Source organism: Mixophyes fleayi, chromosome 6 (assembly GCF_038048845.1).
Source record: "Mixophyes fleayi isolate aMixFle1 chromosome 6, aMixFle1.hap1, whole genome shotgun sequence".
Taxonomy (NCBI): domain Eukaryota; kingdom Metazoa; phylum Chordata; class Amphibia; order Anura; family Limnodynastidae; genus Mixophyes; species Mixophyes fleayi.
This window is the reverse complement of record NC_134407.1, coordinates 181,863,416-181,880,430: the sequence shown is the minus strand read 5'-3', so window position 1 is coordinate 181,880,430 and position 17,015 is coordinate 181,863,416. Positions and strand designations below refer to the sequence as shown.

Here is a 17,015-nt window from a genome sequence, read left to right as displayed (position 1 = left end):
CGGGGGGTGGCCTAACCAGCCACAAGAGGCTGTAATTAATAAAACACATGCTGCTTAATAAATTACATGTTCCAGACCTAGATGCGCAGTTCCCGTGTGTCCCACTTGCCGGGGCGCAGAGTTAATGATCAGAGCAGCCCGGCCGTCGCCATGGTGACGGCGGGGACCAGTAGGGGGCAGTGACGTCCTGATTGGTGATAGGGCAGCCGGGACGTCCTGACTGGTGATAGGGCAGCCGGGGAGCAGCTCCGATCAAAGGACAGAAAAGAACAGTGAACTTGGGCCTGATTGTGTCCGCTTCCGCCCGGAAAGGTGCGTCAGGGTCATTCACGTATAAATTCAGTGCAGGTGAGACGGAGGAGGTTTGTGGAGATGTAAGTATATCGCACTCCTTCAGATGGGTCTGATATTGCCTCACAGGATTCTTAAAGATCCGCCTCTTCGTTGGTGGGGGAGCGGGTACTACTAATAATAATAACAATAGTCACGTGATTACGGCGCCGGCGCCCCTCCTTCTTCCTCTCTGCTCTGTTCCCATTGAATGTGCGGGCATGACGTCACGCCAGACATTCAGTGTGGAGTGGTGCTGAGAGGAGTAGGAAAAAAGACCAGAAGAGAAGAAAGAAGTCAATAGGAAGGTAAGAAAAGTAACTGAGGCATGGGGGGGGGGAAGCAGCGTGACACAGAGTGATGAAAAGGGGGGGGGGCACTGAGACACAGTGATGAAAAGGGGGGGGCACTGAGACACAGTGATGAAAAGGGGGGGCACTGAGACACAGTGATGAAAAGGGGGGGGCACTGAGACACAGTGATGAAAAGGGGGGGGGCACTGAGACACAGTGATGAAAAGGGGGGGGCACTGAGACACAGTGATGAAAAGGGGGGGGGCACTGAGACACAGTGATGAAAAGGGGGGGCACTGAGACACAGTGATGAAAAGGGGGGGGCACTGAGACACAGTGATGAAAAGGGGGGGCACTGTGTGATGAAATGGGGTTGGGCAGCGTGAATCAGTGATGAAAAGGGGGAAGCAGCGTGGCACAGAGGGATGAAAGGGGGAATCTGCGTGGCACAGAGGGATGAAAGGGGGAATCTGCGTGGCACAGAGGGATGAAAGGGGGAATCTGCGTGGCACAGAGTGATGAAAGGGGGAATCTGCGTGGCACAGAGGGATGAAAGGGGGAATCTGCGTGGCACAGAGGGATGAAAGGGGGAATCTGCGTGGCACAGAGGGATGAAAGGGAGAATCTGCGTGGCACAGAGGGATGAAAGGGAGAATCTGCATGGCACAGAGTGATGAAAGGGGGAAGCTGCGTGGCACAGGGTGATGAAAGGGGGGAAGCTGCGTGGCACAGAGTGATGAAAGGGGGGAAGCTGCGTGGCACAGAGTGATGAAAGGGGGGAAGCTGCGTGGCACAGAGTGATGAAAGGGGGGAAGCTGCGTGGCACAGAGTGATGCAACTTAAGTTACATGCAACTGAGCATACAGCTGCAGAAATGTAAAATGTGCATGCACGCATTTTTGCTTGTATGCCAAACTTGCAATTCTACACGTAACTCTAAATCAAACCCAAAGACTCCCTTAGGAATGTTGGTAAACCTTATCATAAACATCTAGAAAATGAATAGTAACATAATGATTTTTACTGTTTTAAAGTGAAAAATAATAGTAGTAAAACAATGTATTCTGTTAGAATAATATTTTGATAAACATGATTTATATGGAAGTTTGCTAGACTGTTTAAACCAATGTAGGTGTAAACTAGCCATCTAATAAACCTAAATATTTATGGAGCTGTATTTACCATGTTGGCTAACTAAGCAGAAGCTAAAGCTGTTTATATTTACTTTTTTACTTTTCTTTTTTGTTACTTGGTCTATACCCCCACCAATGTCACGTGGAAATAATTTGAGGAGGTGATATTAGATCTTAGAGCATTAACTTGTGTGGTACAAACTCACTAATTTAGGATGTATGCAATTACCTAAGTGTCCAACTTAAATGCAGGCCTATGTATGGCACACCACTTTCTTTCCTGCAAATGTTACCACTCACCAAGTACCTCCAACCCTTCCAATCTTATTCTCTTTTCTCCACTTTCCCACCTCCCCTTTTTATGTGAGCTTTGGAACGTTGGTCATGAATCGATGCAAACTTGTTACAGACAGATTGAATTCCTCTCTCACTCCTTCATTCTTTTTGCAGTTACTGAAACCACCTACGGGGGTCTTCCCTTCACCCACACTGTTCAACCCAGTGACCGACAAGCTGAAGGACTAGGCTTCCTTCTGTCCCCTGGTTACACCTTCCATGTCATTCCCCCTGAACCCTCATTCTCATTCTCCTCTTTTTCCTCCTTTGAAGTCCATACCATACATCTGTTCCCTCCACACCACCTCTTTGATGCTGTCATCTATTGCCCCCAGGCCCAGTTTCCTAATTCTTTGACAATACTTTGCCGCCTGGCTTTCTTCCTTTTCACTGACCTACCCACACTTACTCTAGGGGATTTCAACAGTGACACCTAAACGGCCATGACCAAATCCTCTTTTCATCCTCGCTCTCGATTTCTAACCTGTCTTGCAATAAAGCTGTAATCTCAATCTACACCACCGCAGCCCTAGACAAGACAGCTCCAGCCACCACACACTTTCTCTGACAATCCAATCCCAATCCCTGGCACTCCAACCAGACCCACCACCTGCAAAAATTCTCCCATATCATGAGCACCAATGAAGAAAATCTTGCTCCAATGCAGTGGACTTCCTCCATTACAAATTTATCTGGGGCAGCACAGTGGCTCAGTGGTTAGCACTTCTGCCTCACAGCGCTGGGGTGATGAGTTCAATTCCCAACCATGGCCTTATCTGTGTGGAGTTTGTATGTTCTCCACACGTTTTTACGTGGGTTTCTCCCCGGTGCTCCAGTTTCCTCCCACACTCCAAAAACATACTGGTAGGTTAATTGGCTGCTATCAAAATTGACCCTAGTGTATCTCTCTGTCTGTCTGTGTCTGTGTGTATGTTAGGGAATTTAGACTAAGTCCCAATGGGGCAGGGACTGATGTGAGTGTGTTCTCTGTACAGCGCTGCCGAATTAGTGGCGCTATATAAATAAATGGTGATGATGATAATGCCCTCTCTTGTGCCAAGTAAACCTACTTTATATATTGAGTATCCAACCTGTAAACCAACAGTCGTTGACTCTTTGCCACCATCAACTCTTCTCTGCCCATCCCCACCACGCTCCCCTTCCTCCCTCACTGTGCATTACTTTGCCACCTACTTCAAAAGCAAATTCAACATCATCCATCAAAATATTGCCTTACCCCACACCCACCTTGTCCTCCATTCACATACCCACCCTCTGTTCTTTCTCTGTTACTGAAAACAATTTTTCCCTTCCATTTTTAAACATGCACTCATCTATCCTATAATCAAGAAACTAACTCTCTTCAGCTACTGCCTGCTTTCTATCCTCCCCCTTGCTTCCAAACTATATGAGTACATTGCATCCAAGTGCCTGACCCACTTTCCTTCCACTCGCTGTCTTCTCTAGCCTCTGTAGTCAGGCTTCTGGCCTCTACACTCCAGTGAGAATGCCCTTACTACATTGATCTTCTCTTGGCTAAATTAAGGCTCACTTCTCCCTACTTGTTCAATTTAAGTTTCTCACCCTCACCAACTCCTCTCCTTTATGCTACTCTGACCTCATCACAAGTTACTCTCCCTCTGCTATCTGCTCTCTGGCCTACACCTCTCCTCCTCTCTGGTAACCACCTCTCACTCCTGCCTTCAAGTCTTCTTCCGTACTGCTCCCCACTTATGGAACTCTATGGTACCCTGCCAGACACTTTCCCAACCTTCAATCTTTCAAGCACACTCAAAAACCCATCTCTTCACTATATCCTACCCCCATCTGATACTACCCCCTCTGCATGTTTTAATAATTCCAGTCCCACTAGCTCCCATTGTCTCAGCATTGCCCTCTAGACTGTATGTTCTCACGAGCAGGGCCCTCTCTACCCGTTGTCTCATACCTCCTTTATGAACATCAACTGTACTTATAATCTTTTATGTGCATTTCTATTTTCCATAATTTGTAATTGATCGTGTTGTGGCGTCTTACAAATAAACAATGACTATCATGAATGAACCCTTTTGCTTTACTGCAATGGCATCTTCTCAGTATATTTACTATTCTTCTTTTCTTCTCTCTCCACAGTTTCAAAATGCCTGCTTTATGGGAGGATGTCTACAACAATCCACAGCTTCTCGAGGAGATAGCGCCAATTGCTATGGATTCAGCACTCTTACATGGCGTTATCATGAGAATAAAGGAGAACCCAAATTCATCTGATGTAAGTAATGGTGTGATATACATGGGGACGTGTATAAAAATGCATAGTATTGCACTATATTTTAGTGTTTTATGTGTATATTGCATTATCTATGTGTCTGTACAGTTTGAATGCGTGTTCATACATAGGTATAACAACAATATACAATATATGTCGGAACGCTTACATATATCCTGGTTTTGTAATGGCTTGGACGGCATAACACTGTTATAGCAGCAATCTGTTGGATGACATTTACACTGTATTGGTTAATTGGACATTCCTTTGACTGATTAATTTTCAGATGTGTAGTATGTACTCTTGAAGTTTTTTTGTTTTTTTTTATGTACTAGATGGTGAATTTTGCCCCCTTCACACTGCTCCCCTCTCCGGTGCCAAGAACTCTCTTTGAACAAGCCAAGTCTGTGCAGGAAGATTTCAATCTTCTGGTGGATCGGATCAGTCAGAATCCTTCATTTCTGGAGCAAACACTTTCAAGGTACAACAGAATATAGCAATGTATACAAGGACTCATAAATATAATGTATTGGTCATTGTCTAGATGGTCAGATTATTACCTAGACATATTTTAGCACATATACAGTGATATTGCTATAGTGGTGCTCTGGTCCATTTCCAGGAAAGCTTCTTATAGCTGTAGATTGGCTATGTAGTAATACATTTATACAGGCCTTGCTACAACAACCTGATGGGGTAGTTTTCTTGGTCATAGCATGTGGACAAAGCCTATTCACATCTGTCCTACAACTTAAATAGTGTTAATGAGGTTGCCGAAGGCTTTGTTATGTAGCTCATACTTTAGATTAGAGGCTAACAACCTTTGTCTCTCTAGCCTGGCTGGCTGGGTAAGCTAGGGCTGGTAGTTGTGTAGCAGCTGGTTAGTCACAGGTTGCTAAAGCCTGCTCTAGGCCCTGTACCCACTGACATTAATGACATGCCTTTTAAGCTTTCTGTTTTGAGAAACGCATCTTGTTTTAACCACATGCATATTGAGAGAGTAAATGCATTTTGGAAGCCTACGTTAGACTCCGCGCGAGCCACCAAGCTAGTAAAAACCTGGCCTTAGATAGCCTCTCGTACTAATGCAATTGATTTATACGCATATTTTATGTTCTAGTGCCATGAAAGTGGATGATTTCGTAGAACGGCTTTTTAAAGTATATAGACACGTGATGGATGACGGTTTGGCGCAGGTACATTACTATTAGGAATAAAAGCCTGTTACATATGGCTATTGCTGCACTGTTACTGCCTATCCACTCGCATAGCTAAACAGAGCCAATTTTCTTTTTTTTTTTTTTTTTTTTTTTTTTTATTTCTTTTTTATATTAGTCTGTGTTTTTAGGAATTAATCGCTCAGACTACATGTTTGACTGTAGAGCAGATGGGACAACCGCTCTGAAACAGATTGAGATTAATACTATTGCGGCTAGTTTTGGGGGACTCTCTTCTTCCACCCCTGCTGTGCATCAGTAAGTATGGAGGGGTGACCAGGATTTAAGCAGTGGTATGGGGCCACCAATGAGTGACTTAAAGGGGAGAGTGAAATAAAGATAAGAATGTAATATAAAAGTATAAGGCTTTGATTTATAGACTATAGTAAAATGACAGGTATTGTGCTAGTATATTTATAATTGCCACATGTACAACCAGTAAGAAAGCTATAGACATCCCATAAAACCTCAGGTGCAACTGTTTTATATAGTAACAACCAGTGAATAGAAACAAGATATTTTCTTGCTTTTGACAATAGGTTTGTATCATTCTGTAAATGGGTGTAGACCTGAGTCTTCAGTATATATGGCTGGATATATGGATTAAGCTAGCAAAATGTAAATGATCCAATGTACAAGAAATGTATGTATTATAAACGTATATGGCTGTTCAGCATGTGACTGTTGTCAAGGAGAAGGTGACACCTCATGATATTGGGGTTATGATACACAAGGCACCAGACTGTAGGCATGTTGTTATACATTAGCCACCAGAGTGTTATGACTTTTCTATACTGTCATCCAGTAAAAGTAGTTTCTTATCACTTACACTGTCTTTTATGATTTTGTACAGACATGTTCTGAGAGTGCTAGAGAAGTCGGAGGAAGCTGGTAAAATTCTATCGAACAACCCATCACTTGGGATATCCCGGGGTATTGCAAAGGCTTGGGAATTGTACGGCTCTCAAAAGTATGTCCCACCTGTCAAACTCTGATTGTTTGATTTATTTTTTTTATTATTATTTTGTGTTTTTAGTTTGGTTTAGTGTTCAAACAACTTTTTTTTAAAAAAGCATTTATTTACAAAATTGCAAAATGGTACAGTGCAAATGCAGTTTAGTGATAGTATACCACTTTTACAGGGAAATGCTTGAATTTATGGGGGTAGAAAATGTTGACCCTTCTGATGGGTGTGGCCGTGGAGGGGGGGGGGTGCCATGCTGAGACTAGGCACATAATTGCATCTACTTTTGCTAAGATGGGATTTCTCAGTCTTCCTATTTGGGGGACACTGCTTCACCTTGGGGTTATAGAGGGCTTGCTGGAGTAGGTACACTTAGTTTGAAATTATTTGAATTTGAAGCCCCTCCCCCTCTAAACCCCTCCTCCCATGACCAGTTTTTTTGTTAAAACCTGAAATTTCAAGCACCTCGCAGGTTTCACCTTAACTGCCCATCCTCTGAACAGGACCCAAGAAAATTGGAAATTCCACCGCGTCTTTCAAAATAGAATTACAATTCCAGATGCTTTTAAAGGACGGGACGGTTAGGAAATGTGAGATGATCATAAATCGGAGTCTGTTTCTATGAGTGCATCTCATGGACCCATTCTAGTGGCTGCTTGGGTAAATAAAGTGATAAAGAAGTGGGCTGAGCAGATTGGTAATGACCTAATATTTAACACTTCAAGATCAGAATTGTTGCTCTTGGTGGACCAGTATTTTGAGCGACTTGGTCCTCCATGCAGTTTTTATCCTATCAAGAATCTTGGCCTTGTTAGTTGCAGCCAGATGCAAGAGGACTCTGGAAGACTTGCCCTTTGAGGGGAATGGTTCTTTGACCTAAAATTGGGCATCATTACCTCCCAGGCCATGGGGGAAAAAAGCTCAAAACCTAAGGGGCAGAGATTACCGTCCTTACTCTCGTTTTTCCTTGAAAGTGAATCTTTCACAAGGGGACATGGCTTTGCTCTGTGGGGCAGTCACTAAAAGAGCAAGCAAGCTTGGACCACTTTGGGCCTCCACCTAGGTGTTTTTTTTTGCTTTTTTTTTCACAGCCCTTCCAAGAGATGGGACAAGGAAGTAGGCCTTCAGGGGGCCTTTTAATTTCTATTGTCATCGAGTGATTGTCCCAGTCCCACAATGCAAGAGGGTTTGGGTTATTAATCAAACCTGTTTCTAGTACAAAATCCAAATTAGACTTTTTGGCCAATCTTGAATCTGAAATCCCTAAATGCTCATCTGAGGGTGGACAGATTCAAGAAGAAGTCTTTAAGATCTGTCATCAATGGCATGGAGCTAGAAGAATTTATTTATGGAGCCATAAAAGATTGATTCTGTCTCTGGCTGTTGTTATTCCTGAGATTTACTTTTTACAGGGAGTTCTGCAAGTTCAACCGTCCTATGTTCCTCCACAAGGTCATTGTGGGACCTAAATTTGGTCATCTGGGCGCTATAATGACTGTCAATCAAGCTTTTAGAATCTGTTGATTGTAAATTCTTTGTTTGGAAATTGTCATTCTTACTGACTATTGCTTCAGCAGGAAGCGAGTCTGAATTGGCTACCCTATCTTGCAGGTCGCCATTAGTGGTTTTTCACAACAACTTCTTGGTCTTTATGACACACACAAGAGAGACTGCCCTGCTACAAAACAATCTGTGGCCAGTTGGATTACGGCATGCCTATGTTTTCACAGTCAAGCAAGTCCTTAAGAACATTACAATTTATTCTACCAGATTGGTGAGCACTTCCTTGGTGGTGCAGCACAGAGCCTCAGCCCAGCAGTTTTGTCAGGTGGCAACCTGGTCTTCCATCCATACTTTTACAAAATTCTAACGGTTCAATGTTTTTGACTCTAGAGAAGCAAGCTTTGGAAGAAAAGTTTTGTCCACAGCTGTGTCTAAGCGTACCCACTCCTAGGGGCAACTTTGGATTGTCCCAAGGTTAAGCAGTGTCCCCCAAAAAATGAAGACAGATAACAGAGGATTTTTGTACTTACCGCTAAATGCATCCCTCTGATTCCATTTGGGAGACACTCTTATTGAGGTTGAGTTTTCTGTTTGAGAGTTATTATTCTTGGTGAATTGATTGTGGGAGGAGGGGATTAGAAGGTTAATGGCCTCAAATTCTAAAAATTTGCACCTACTCCAGCGAGCCCTCTATAAACCCAAAGTGAATCAGTGTCCCCCAAATGGAATCAGAAAAATTGATTTAACGCTATGTACATTTATTTTTTTCAGTTTGATGGACTTGATTATTTAAAGTGTCTCCAAGAAATTAAAAGTAGTACTCAGGTGGTCCAAATAATCAGGATTTGTCCTATCCTTTCTATTGTATGACTTCCAAATGTACTTTCACAAAAAAGCTAAGCATGTTTGTAGGCATATTATTACATGACCAAGGGGTGCGCACCTATGGATACACTAGCTGGAAAATTACATATTCCTGTCTCTTACATTACCATGAAAGTAAGAATCCTACAAAACATAAAGTACATTGTTTTACAAGTTGCCTAAAAAAACATACGGCACTGATTATATACTGATGGTTAAATATCTTGTGTGTCTGGAGGTCACCCTCACACATTTCTTCATTTTCATTATTTTGTCATTGGGAACTTGTGTTATTTTGACATGTCATCAAGGGGGAACAACCCTGTCATTTCACATGATTTTTTGTTTTCCCCCCTCAGGGCTGTTGTCATGTTTGTGGTTGAAAACGTCCAGAGGAACATTTTTGATCAACGTTCTATTGAGAATGAGCTGTGGAACAGGTAATTCTTTAGAGCTTCTTTCCTCTCCTGTTTCCTTGGTAACCAGTAGTGCAGTGTAATCCGATCTGATCTGAGTGTGGACTAGGACGTCACCCATACTGATTACTTATCACATAGTAATAACAGGTCACCTGCTCCTACTGTAATGTGCTGCAGTTACCGATTTCCTTAATCACTGTTGGTGTTGACGAAGGTTGGCTTCACATGTATTGTATTGGGTGAATAAAAGTGGTCCGGTTGGATTAGGTGTTTTGAGGGTAAGCTAGAAAAATGTTGGAACTATAGCCCCAGCCAATTTAAGCAGGCACGAATGAATTCCTTTGCTGGACGTGGCATACAATGAATAAAGTGTGGTGATTGCTATGCATACTGCTGCATGTCCACCAATCCCTTACCTGGTTGGTAGGAGAAACAGATGTCTGATCCTAACATGCTCCTTCTAGTAAAAGCTTTGCCCAGGTATCTGTCCAGTCTCGGGTTACGTCCTGTGTTCGTTGCGGATCTCTTCGCACAAATATGTAGAGAGATTGTTTTCTTTGTTTTAAATGACAGGTCTGTGATAGTCTGTTCTGTATGCTGTAGTTCCAGATCACAGATCTGCTGATAGGAAGATAACCGATACTAGTGGATTTCTTGGGAAGGGTCACTTTACAATAAATATGTTTGTTAGCTCCCCTTTGTGTGTTTCTGTTTTCTAGAAATATCAAAGTGATCAGGAGGCGTCTTACAGATGTCCAGGAGAGGGGCACTTTAGATGAAAACAAGCATCTATATGTGTAAGTATTCCTATTACGATGCTTCATTGTTTGCAGACTTTAAAATCCCTTTTAAAGTACAAATTTAACTGCAAACATTTGTTGCTGATTTTATTTTGCACTATTCACACTTGTCTAGTACTAACATGATCTGATTTGTTTTAGGGACGGATATGAGGTTGCAGTAGCATACTTTAGGACGGGGTACATGCCTCAGGATTACAATGAACAGGTTTGTATATCTCTCTAATAAATAGGGATGTTCATGAAATATTGTATTTCTGCTCCATTCATGTAAAAGAATGCGATGCAGGGGTTGTTATAGTGGAATTGAAAGGTTGCCAGGAATTTTTTGGAGACTGGTAAATAGAAGTGCATCACTAGCCACAGTGCAGGCAGCCATTCTACTTACGAGGTACCAGTGACAACACTGAGGATCCTAGTGAAATGATAGGCTGGCTTTAATGAATATTGATCGGCTTTAATGAATATTGATCCAGTTTGCAGTATTGCTGTTTACGTTCTGTGTAGACCACAGGTTCACTTTAACTCTTAGAGTGAGATAGATGACTTATAAAGACTGACCAGGTCATGTTCTTAGGTGTTAAGACAAAGTGATATGTTTTAGATTTGTTATAGTCGCTTTATTCTACTTTATTAGATGCTTCTGTATAAACCTGTTTTGCTATGGTGAAATACACACACCCCACATTTCTAATGCTTTCAATAAAAGTTATTGAATTAAAAACACAATTTGTAGCTGAATGTGGTGACGGGTGCACTGACGCTAATGGAGTTATTTGACCTGTTTAGGGTTGGGAAGCGCGTCTTATGATGGAAAGATCCACAGCTGTGAAATGTCCAGACATAGCAACCCAACTGGTGGGTACCAAAAAGGTCCAACAGGAGCTGAGCCGCCCACATGTTCTGGAAAAATTCCTGCCAGACCAACCAGAGGCTGTTGCCCGAATCCGTGAGACCTTCACAGGATTGTACTCCTTGGATATTGTACGTGGAAATTGGGCTTAAAGTTTGATCAGCAATTTGACATACAAAGTCAAATACGTCTAGTTCTGTCAATATATGTGAATGTGTATATATGTGAATGTGTATATATGTGAATGTGTATATATGTGAATGCAGCGTCCTGATTGACTGGCTCAGATGACGTTTGAAAATGTAGTCTGATAATGACTACGATCTTACCATATGTGTGTTCCTCGACCACACAAGTTGTGCCCCATAAAATCAGGTGTTGGGCCTGACCATTGAATTGCCTGATCCTCCCAGTCTAGCCAAATGCATCTGTCCGTCTATGGGGACTTTAAGGCGTTGTCTGCATTGGACAAACCCCTTAATCAAAGATGGCCTTCAATGATGGTCATTGCAGACCATAGATGGTCAGCAATGGCGGATTTATTCCATCCATAGCATTGCATTAGTGATCTATGGAAGCTCTTCCAAGCTACGGGCAGCTTGTAATGCACTTGTTTTCAACTGCTGGGAAAATTACCACTATTCAGTGCAAGCCAACGTTTAGCTTCAGATAACGGGAGGTCGTGGGGGTGAAGAACTGCACCCTAACCATTTGGTATGCTTTGGGGGAGGGGGGCATGTGTGACTAAGAGAGGTTTTCTAAAGGTGGACATCTCCGTTTAATCTTAGAATGGAACATTTTGAGCCTAAAGTTACTGATAAGAAACAGAGAGTTGTAATGAGACATTTTACTCTGTCAGTGTATGGGAACTTTTTCAATATATATTTCTGACGTTTAATCTTGTGCTGTATTTTATTCAGGGTGCAGAAGGAGATCAGACTGTGAAAATTGCTCTTGCAAATCCAGAGTTGTATGTACTAAAGCCACAAAGGGAAGGTGGAGGTAAGTCTGGCTGACTTCACAATTATGTCTTCCTGAATACCATCCTTTTCCTGATAACAGTGATGTACTAGCAGGAAATATTATTTTGAGTGACAGACTTAGGAGGGTATGTTACCCAAAAATTCAAAGCAAAACAATTTGGATCATTAAAATGGACCTGGACCACCAACACAGTAACAGTATGGAACCGGTGACAGTCCGACATAGTCAATAATCTATAATTCCCATGTATGTTAGCTCATCCCACAAATGTCTCCACTGTGCACCTGACAGACACACTTTAAGCTCAGAATATTAGGAAAAGTTTTTTTGTTTTTTTTTTTTGCAATTTTACTTTCAAAACCATTTGAATAGGCACACACTAAAGGAAAAAATTCTGCTCTGCTTTGAAGAATATGTACATGTCTTTTCTCCTTTTTAAATGTTTGCCTTGTGGGTGCTGCGCTATAGAGAACTTTTTAGAAGATCTAAGAATGATATATTTTCCATAGCAACTCCTATAGCCACTAGGCTGAGTAGTGCAATGCAAAATTGTCTTCTTAGTCAAACTTGAATATTTACAGCTGTGCTTTAAAGCCGATCTGTCACCAAGTCCTATGGAACCCTGTTCACCTAGGAGAGAGCATTTTATTCAACAGATTAGCTCTTCCCTAGAGATTCTTCTCCCAGTCAGTATAGTAGTAGAGCTGTAATGTGTAGAGGAAGCTGGCACGGGAACGAGCTGTCAGACTGCACAACCTTCTGTACACATTACAGACCTGATTCATTAAGGAAAGTACAACAAATAAATGAGTAATTTTGAACCTTGGCAAAAACCATGTTGCATTGGAGGAGGATGTAAATTGTAAATCCTAGATCAACTTTATATTTCAGTGTAAAAATAAAGCTATAAAGTATTTGTATGCTACATGAAAGAACAGCCAGTATTTATACTTTATGCGCAAAATAATAAACCAATTTGCACCCCTTGCTTTGTAACATGGGTTGTCTGGGAGAAAATGCATTCCTTTTTTTTGTCCTACCTTCCTTAATGAATCAGACCCTACAGCTTTACTGCTGTGCAGGCTGGAGGAAGCCTACCTGGGAGAGAGCATAGCATGCCCAAGTGAATGGCACTCTTTCCTCCTGTCTTTCACTAATTGTTTGTTTGCTACGTAATGCACAGGATACTTTGTAGTAAAAAAAATGAAAAAAAAAATAATACCCTAGAAGACCTGGTGACGACACCACAGAGTAAATGAGTATAATTCATTATGTATTTAAACACCCTTTATTTAAATGGGCTTCGTGTCAATCGATAAATCTACACCAAGTCTAGAAACCTATTTATGTGGGGTTTTTCTTGTTTTTGTTTTTTGTTGCCAGGTTGGGTGGTAATTAAGGGGGGAAAAACTGGACCTTTTAAACATCGTATGTCTATATCTTGCTTCAGGAAACAATATCTATGGGAATGAGATAATAGAAGTGCTGGAAAGGGTTAAAGACAGCATTGAGCGTACTTCCTACATACTCATGGATAAGATCAAGCCGCAGCCCATTAGGAGTTGTCTTTTGAAAGCCAATGGCAAGCTACAGGTCTCGGAATGCATCAGTGAGCTGGGCATGTTTGGGGTCTATGTAAGGTAAGTGTCCCTTCTGTATGTGGTATTTATGTGATTACAATTTCCTGCTCAGTTGTTGTGCAATACACTTACTTGACTTGGGGTAGATACACTAGTTGGTATCCACCCATGATATGAACCACTGAAATCAGAAACTTGGTGGCCTCTGTCATCTGTTTACTGGTCTTTATGCACACTTGGCCATTGAAATAAGCCAATAACAGTGATTTATAACAATCACATTTAGGTGGTTGAACTCGCATTGGGTGCCCCTCCAGGTTGTGGTCCAGTAGACACCAGGTGCTATTGAGTGGCTAGTAGAGGGTGCTCTAAGGATGACATCCACCCGGAGAGGGATTTGTGCAGACTGTGAAACTGATTTACTGAGTGGTGGGAGCTATTCCACTGCTGGAGAATGGCGAACTGTGGATTCCTGGTATGGAACTGTATTCAGTTGTGTGCCAATTCCTGCTTCTACAGGCAACCCACTCCTGAGGAAGAAAGACTCTGGCCTGGCCTGTATTGAATTTCAAGCATAGAACGATAATTTTTCCCTGCAGGAATTGGCAAAGTCTATTGCATTTCATTAACCAAGGTCCTCTAATTAGACAATGTAGACTGACCTGATTAACCTCCTGGGACTGAGCCTTAATGAGAGTCTTTCAGGTAGGCATCACAATGATACTTTGAAGCCAGACTAAGACCAGGATTGTGGCCATTACATCTGTAAACACCCTTGGCACTTTGGACAGTCCAGAGGGGAGGACCATAAACTGGACGTATTAGTCCAGGACATAAGATGTACAGATCGGGACGTAAATTGTATCTTGATGTCTGAGAAAAGGAATTTCCCCAGCTTTATGGACGTTGATACTGGTCACTTATTCCATTTTTTAACCTGTAGATTCTCATGAATGTATTGAGGGCATTTCAGATCCAAAACAGGATGGCTGTACAGTGTGTGTTTTAGGAACCACAAAGAAGTTTGAGTGGTATCAGTGTCCTGTAATGTGTTCCTCTGGTGGAACCGGAACCACTACCTCTTGATCTGGACGAAAACTATGCTGTTATCCCTGAGAAACTACCTCCAGCACCCAGACACCCCAACCATACTTCCCAAAACAATCAAAGCCTGCAGAGGTGTGTCATGCTTCGGAGGACTTTTCTACCTAACCTACCTCCACATGCTCATGATTCCACGCGCCACCCTCTGGGTCCAATAATCTGGATAGTCCTGACAAAATAGGGATTGTTGTGAGGTGAGTGAGTTCTCTATACAGCGCTGCGGAATTAGTGACGCTATATAAATAGATGATGATAATTATGATGAAGGCATGCTCACCGAGGGTGCTGCGGTTTGCTTTGGGCACTTCAAATGCTCTACTCGGCTGGTGGTCCACTTGTATGGTAGAGGGGCACTGCCAGGGTTATACACAGCATTTTACTGAAGACTGGCAATTTGTACTGACCCTTAACTTGCCAAGAGATGGGTGTACTATATAACAAGGACACCATCAGTGCCAGGAAAATTAAGTCGTCAATTTTTCATCACTTGGTGTCCAAGAAAGCAGGGCTTATACCCACCATTCCTGTGTCCTCAATGCACATAAAAAATAAAAATATAGCTTCTCTACTAGTGTCTTATATGGGGATGTCTGGGTAAGACTGTTGTGCTGCTAAAATAATTAAAGTGCGTATACATACAAAAGTGCATATACATCTATTGTTCCTTTTTCCAGGCAAGGTGAAGAGATGGTTCTCAATGAACGTGTGGGCCACCTTCTTAGGACAAAAGCCACAGAACATGCAGATGGTGGTGTGGCAGCAGGCGTAGCAGTCTTGGACAATCCTTACCTCGTGTAACAGAATATTACAGATTGCACGAAGAACCTCCTATGTGCCTTACTCCCCATGCTGGACATTGGAAGAAATGTAACATACTTGAATCTTGCCTGCTTCCTGCATTACAGAAAACCCTTCCAGCTACTTAATTTTTGATTTGTGGTCTTCTGATCAGACAGCCATATATGTCAATACAAGTTCATATATATAACAGGTAAAATTGGAATCCACTAGTATCTAATGAGTTTTCAGTTTAAACAAATCTCGAAAAGAGGATCTTTCACCAGGTCCTATGATTTATTTTTATTTTTTTAAATTTTATTACATAGTGCCATGTGCATTATATAGAAGAACACACAAGTGTGTTCTTTGTGATCCCTGTTTTTTTTTATTTTTATGTTAACTATGTAGAGGATGATGCTAAGTTAAACTTAAGCCAGCTTGCAAAGCGTAAAAAAACCACAAATGGGTTCTGCGCATGCTCAGGAAACAGGCCCATACATATGCAGATTTGCTCCCACTTGCGCCTGTTCGGACGGGGGAGGAAAGAGGTGTTCTATTGTAGGCCAAGAACAGTAAGGGCATGTTTGTGTAATTGCAAACAGACTGCCCAGAGACTTATACACCTGTCAGTAGTATCCTTTGCGAATTAACGCTGCTAATGATGACTGTCACCAGCATTAGCTAGCCGCTTCTGATTGGATGATTGCAAATTCACCACTGAAGTTGAGCGGGGCTTTCTTCATTACGCATGATCAAGTGTATGAGTTTTGCCTGCTATATTTAGTTATCTGCAAGGAAACGTGCAGTCATCATTACTTTGCACAAAAATGGCTTCACAGGCAAGGATATTGCTGCTAGTAAGATTGCACCTAAACCAACTATTTATTGGACCATTAGTATGTGGCCCAGAAGTTGATTGGCAGCATGCCAGGGCAAATTGCAGATGTCTTCAAAAAGAAGGGTCAACACTGCAAATATTGACTCTCTGGATAGACTCAATGTAATTGTCTCACACTCCAAAAACATACTGGTAGGTTAATTGGCTGCTAACAAATTGACCCTAGTCTGTGTGTGTGTTAATTAGGGAATTTAGACTGTAAGCTCCAATGGGGCAGGGACTGATGTGAGTGAGTTCTCTGTACAGCGCTGTGGAATTAGTGGCTCTATATAAATAAATGGTGATTGTCAATAAAAGCCTTTGACACTTATGAAATGCTTGTAGCTTCAGTATATCGTAGCAACATCCGACAAAAAGGGTAGGATGAGAGACAATCATGTGACGCTCACATTTATTCTCTTCAGCCATGTATATCCCACTGCTGTCCAGTCCACGACCCTATCGGGGGGACATTCCTACCCCTTTAAGGATTTTTCAAAATTGTATAAAGGAATTCTAATTTTATTTTTTTACTTTTCCACAGTTATGTGCTCAGCATGCCTTCTCCTCAAAAATATTTTTGTTTGTTCTCAAAAATGAGAGAACCATTACTACTAGAATCTATGATCTCCAAATTGGTAAAGGTCTGTGTAAAACTCCATGACATACAAAATAGACTGGATATAGCAGTTTGCTGGTGTTTCTGTAATAA

General features: G+C 41.9%; 1 protein-coding gene across 2 annotated transcripts; it reads left to right on the top strand.

Moving 5' to 3' along the window:
• The first annotated feature begins 272 nt into the window (after positions 1-272).
• GSS (glutathione synthetase) lies at positions 273-16,639 on the top strand. 2 transcript variants are annotated; one of them, XM_075177475.1, is made up of 13 exons: positions 273-374; positions 4,226-4,361; positions 4,694-4,839; positions 5,479-5,554; positions 5,694-5,833; positions 6,429-6,545; positions 9,266-9,346; positions 10,045-10,122; positions 10,267-10,333; positions 10,915-11,109; positions 11,899-11,980; positions 13,413-13,602; positions 15,321-16,639. In XM_075177475.1, exons 2-13 carry the CDS (start codon positions 4,233-4,235, stop codon positions 15,442-15,444), a joined length of 1,425 nt encoding a protein of 474 aa, XP_075033576.1. In that variant the 5' UTR covers positions 273-374; positions 4,226-4,232; the 3' UTR covers positions 15,445-16,639. The 2 variants fall into 2 exon arrangements, with proteins under 2 accessions (XP_075033576.1, XP_075033575.1); XM_075177474.1 differs by lacking the exon at positions 273-374 and adding an exon at positions 445-638.
• Positions 16,640-17,015: the final 376 nt, after the last annotated feature.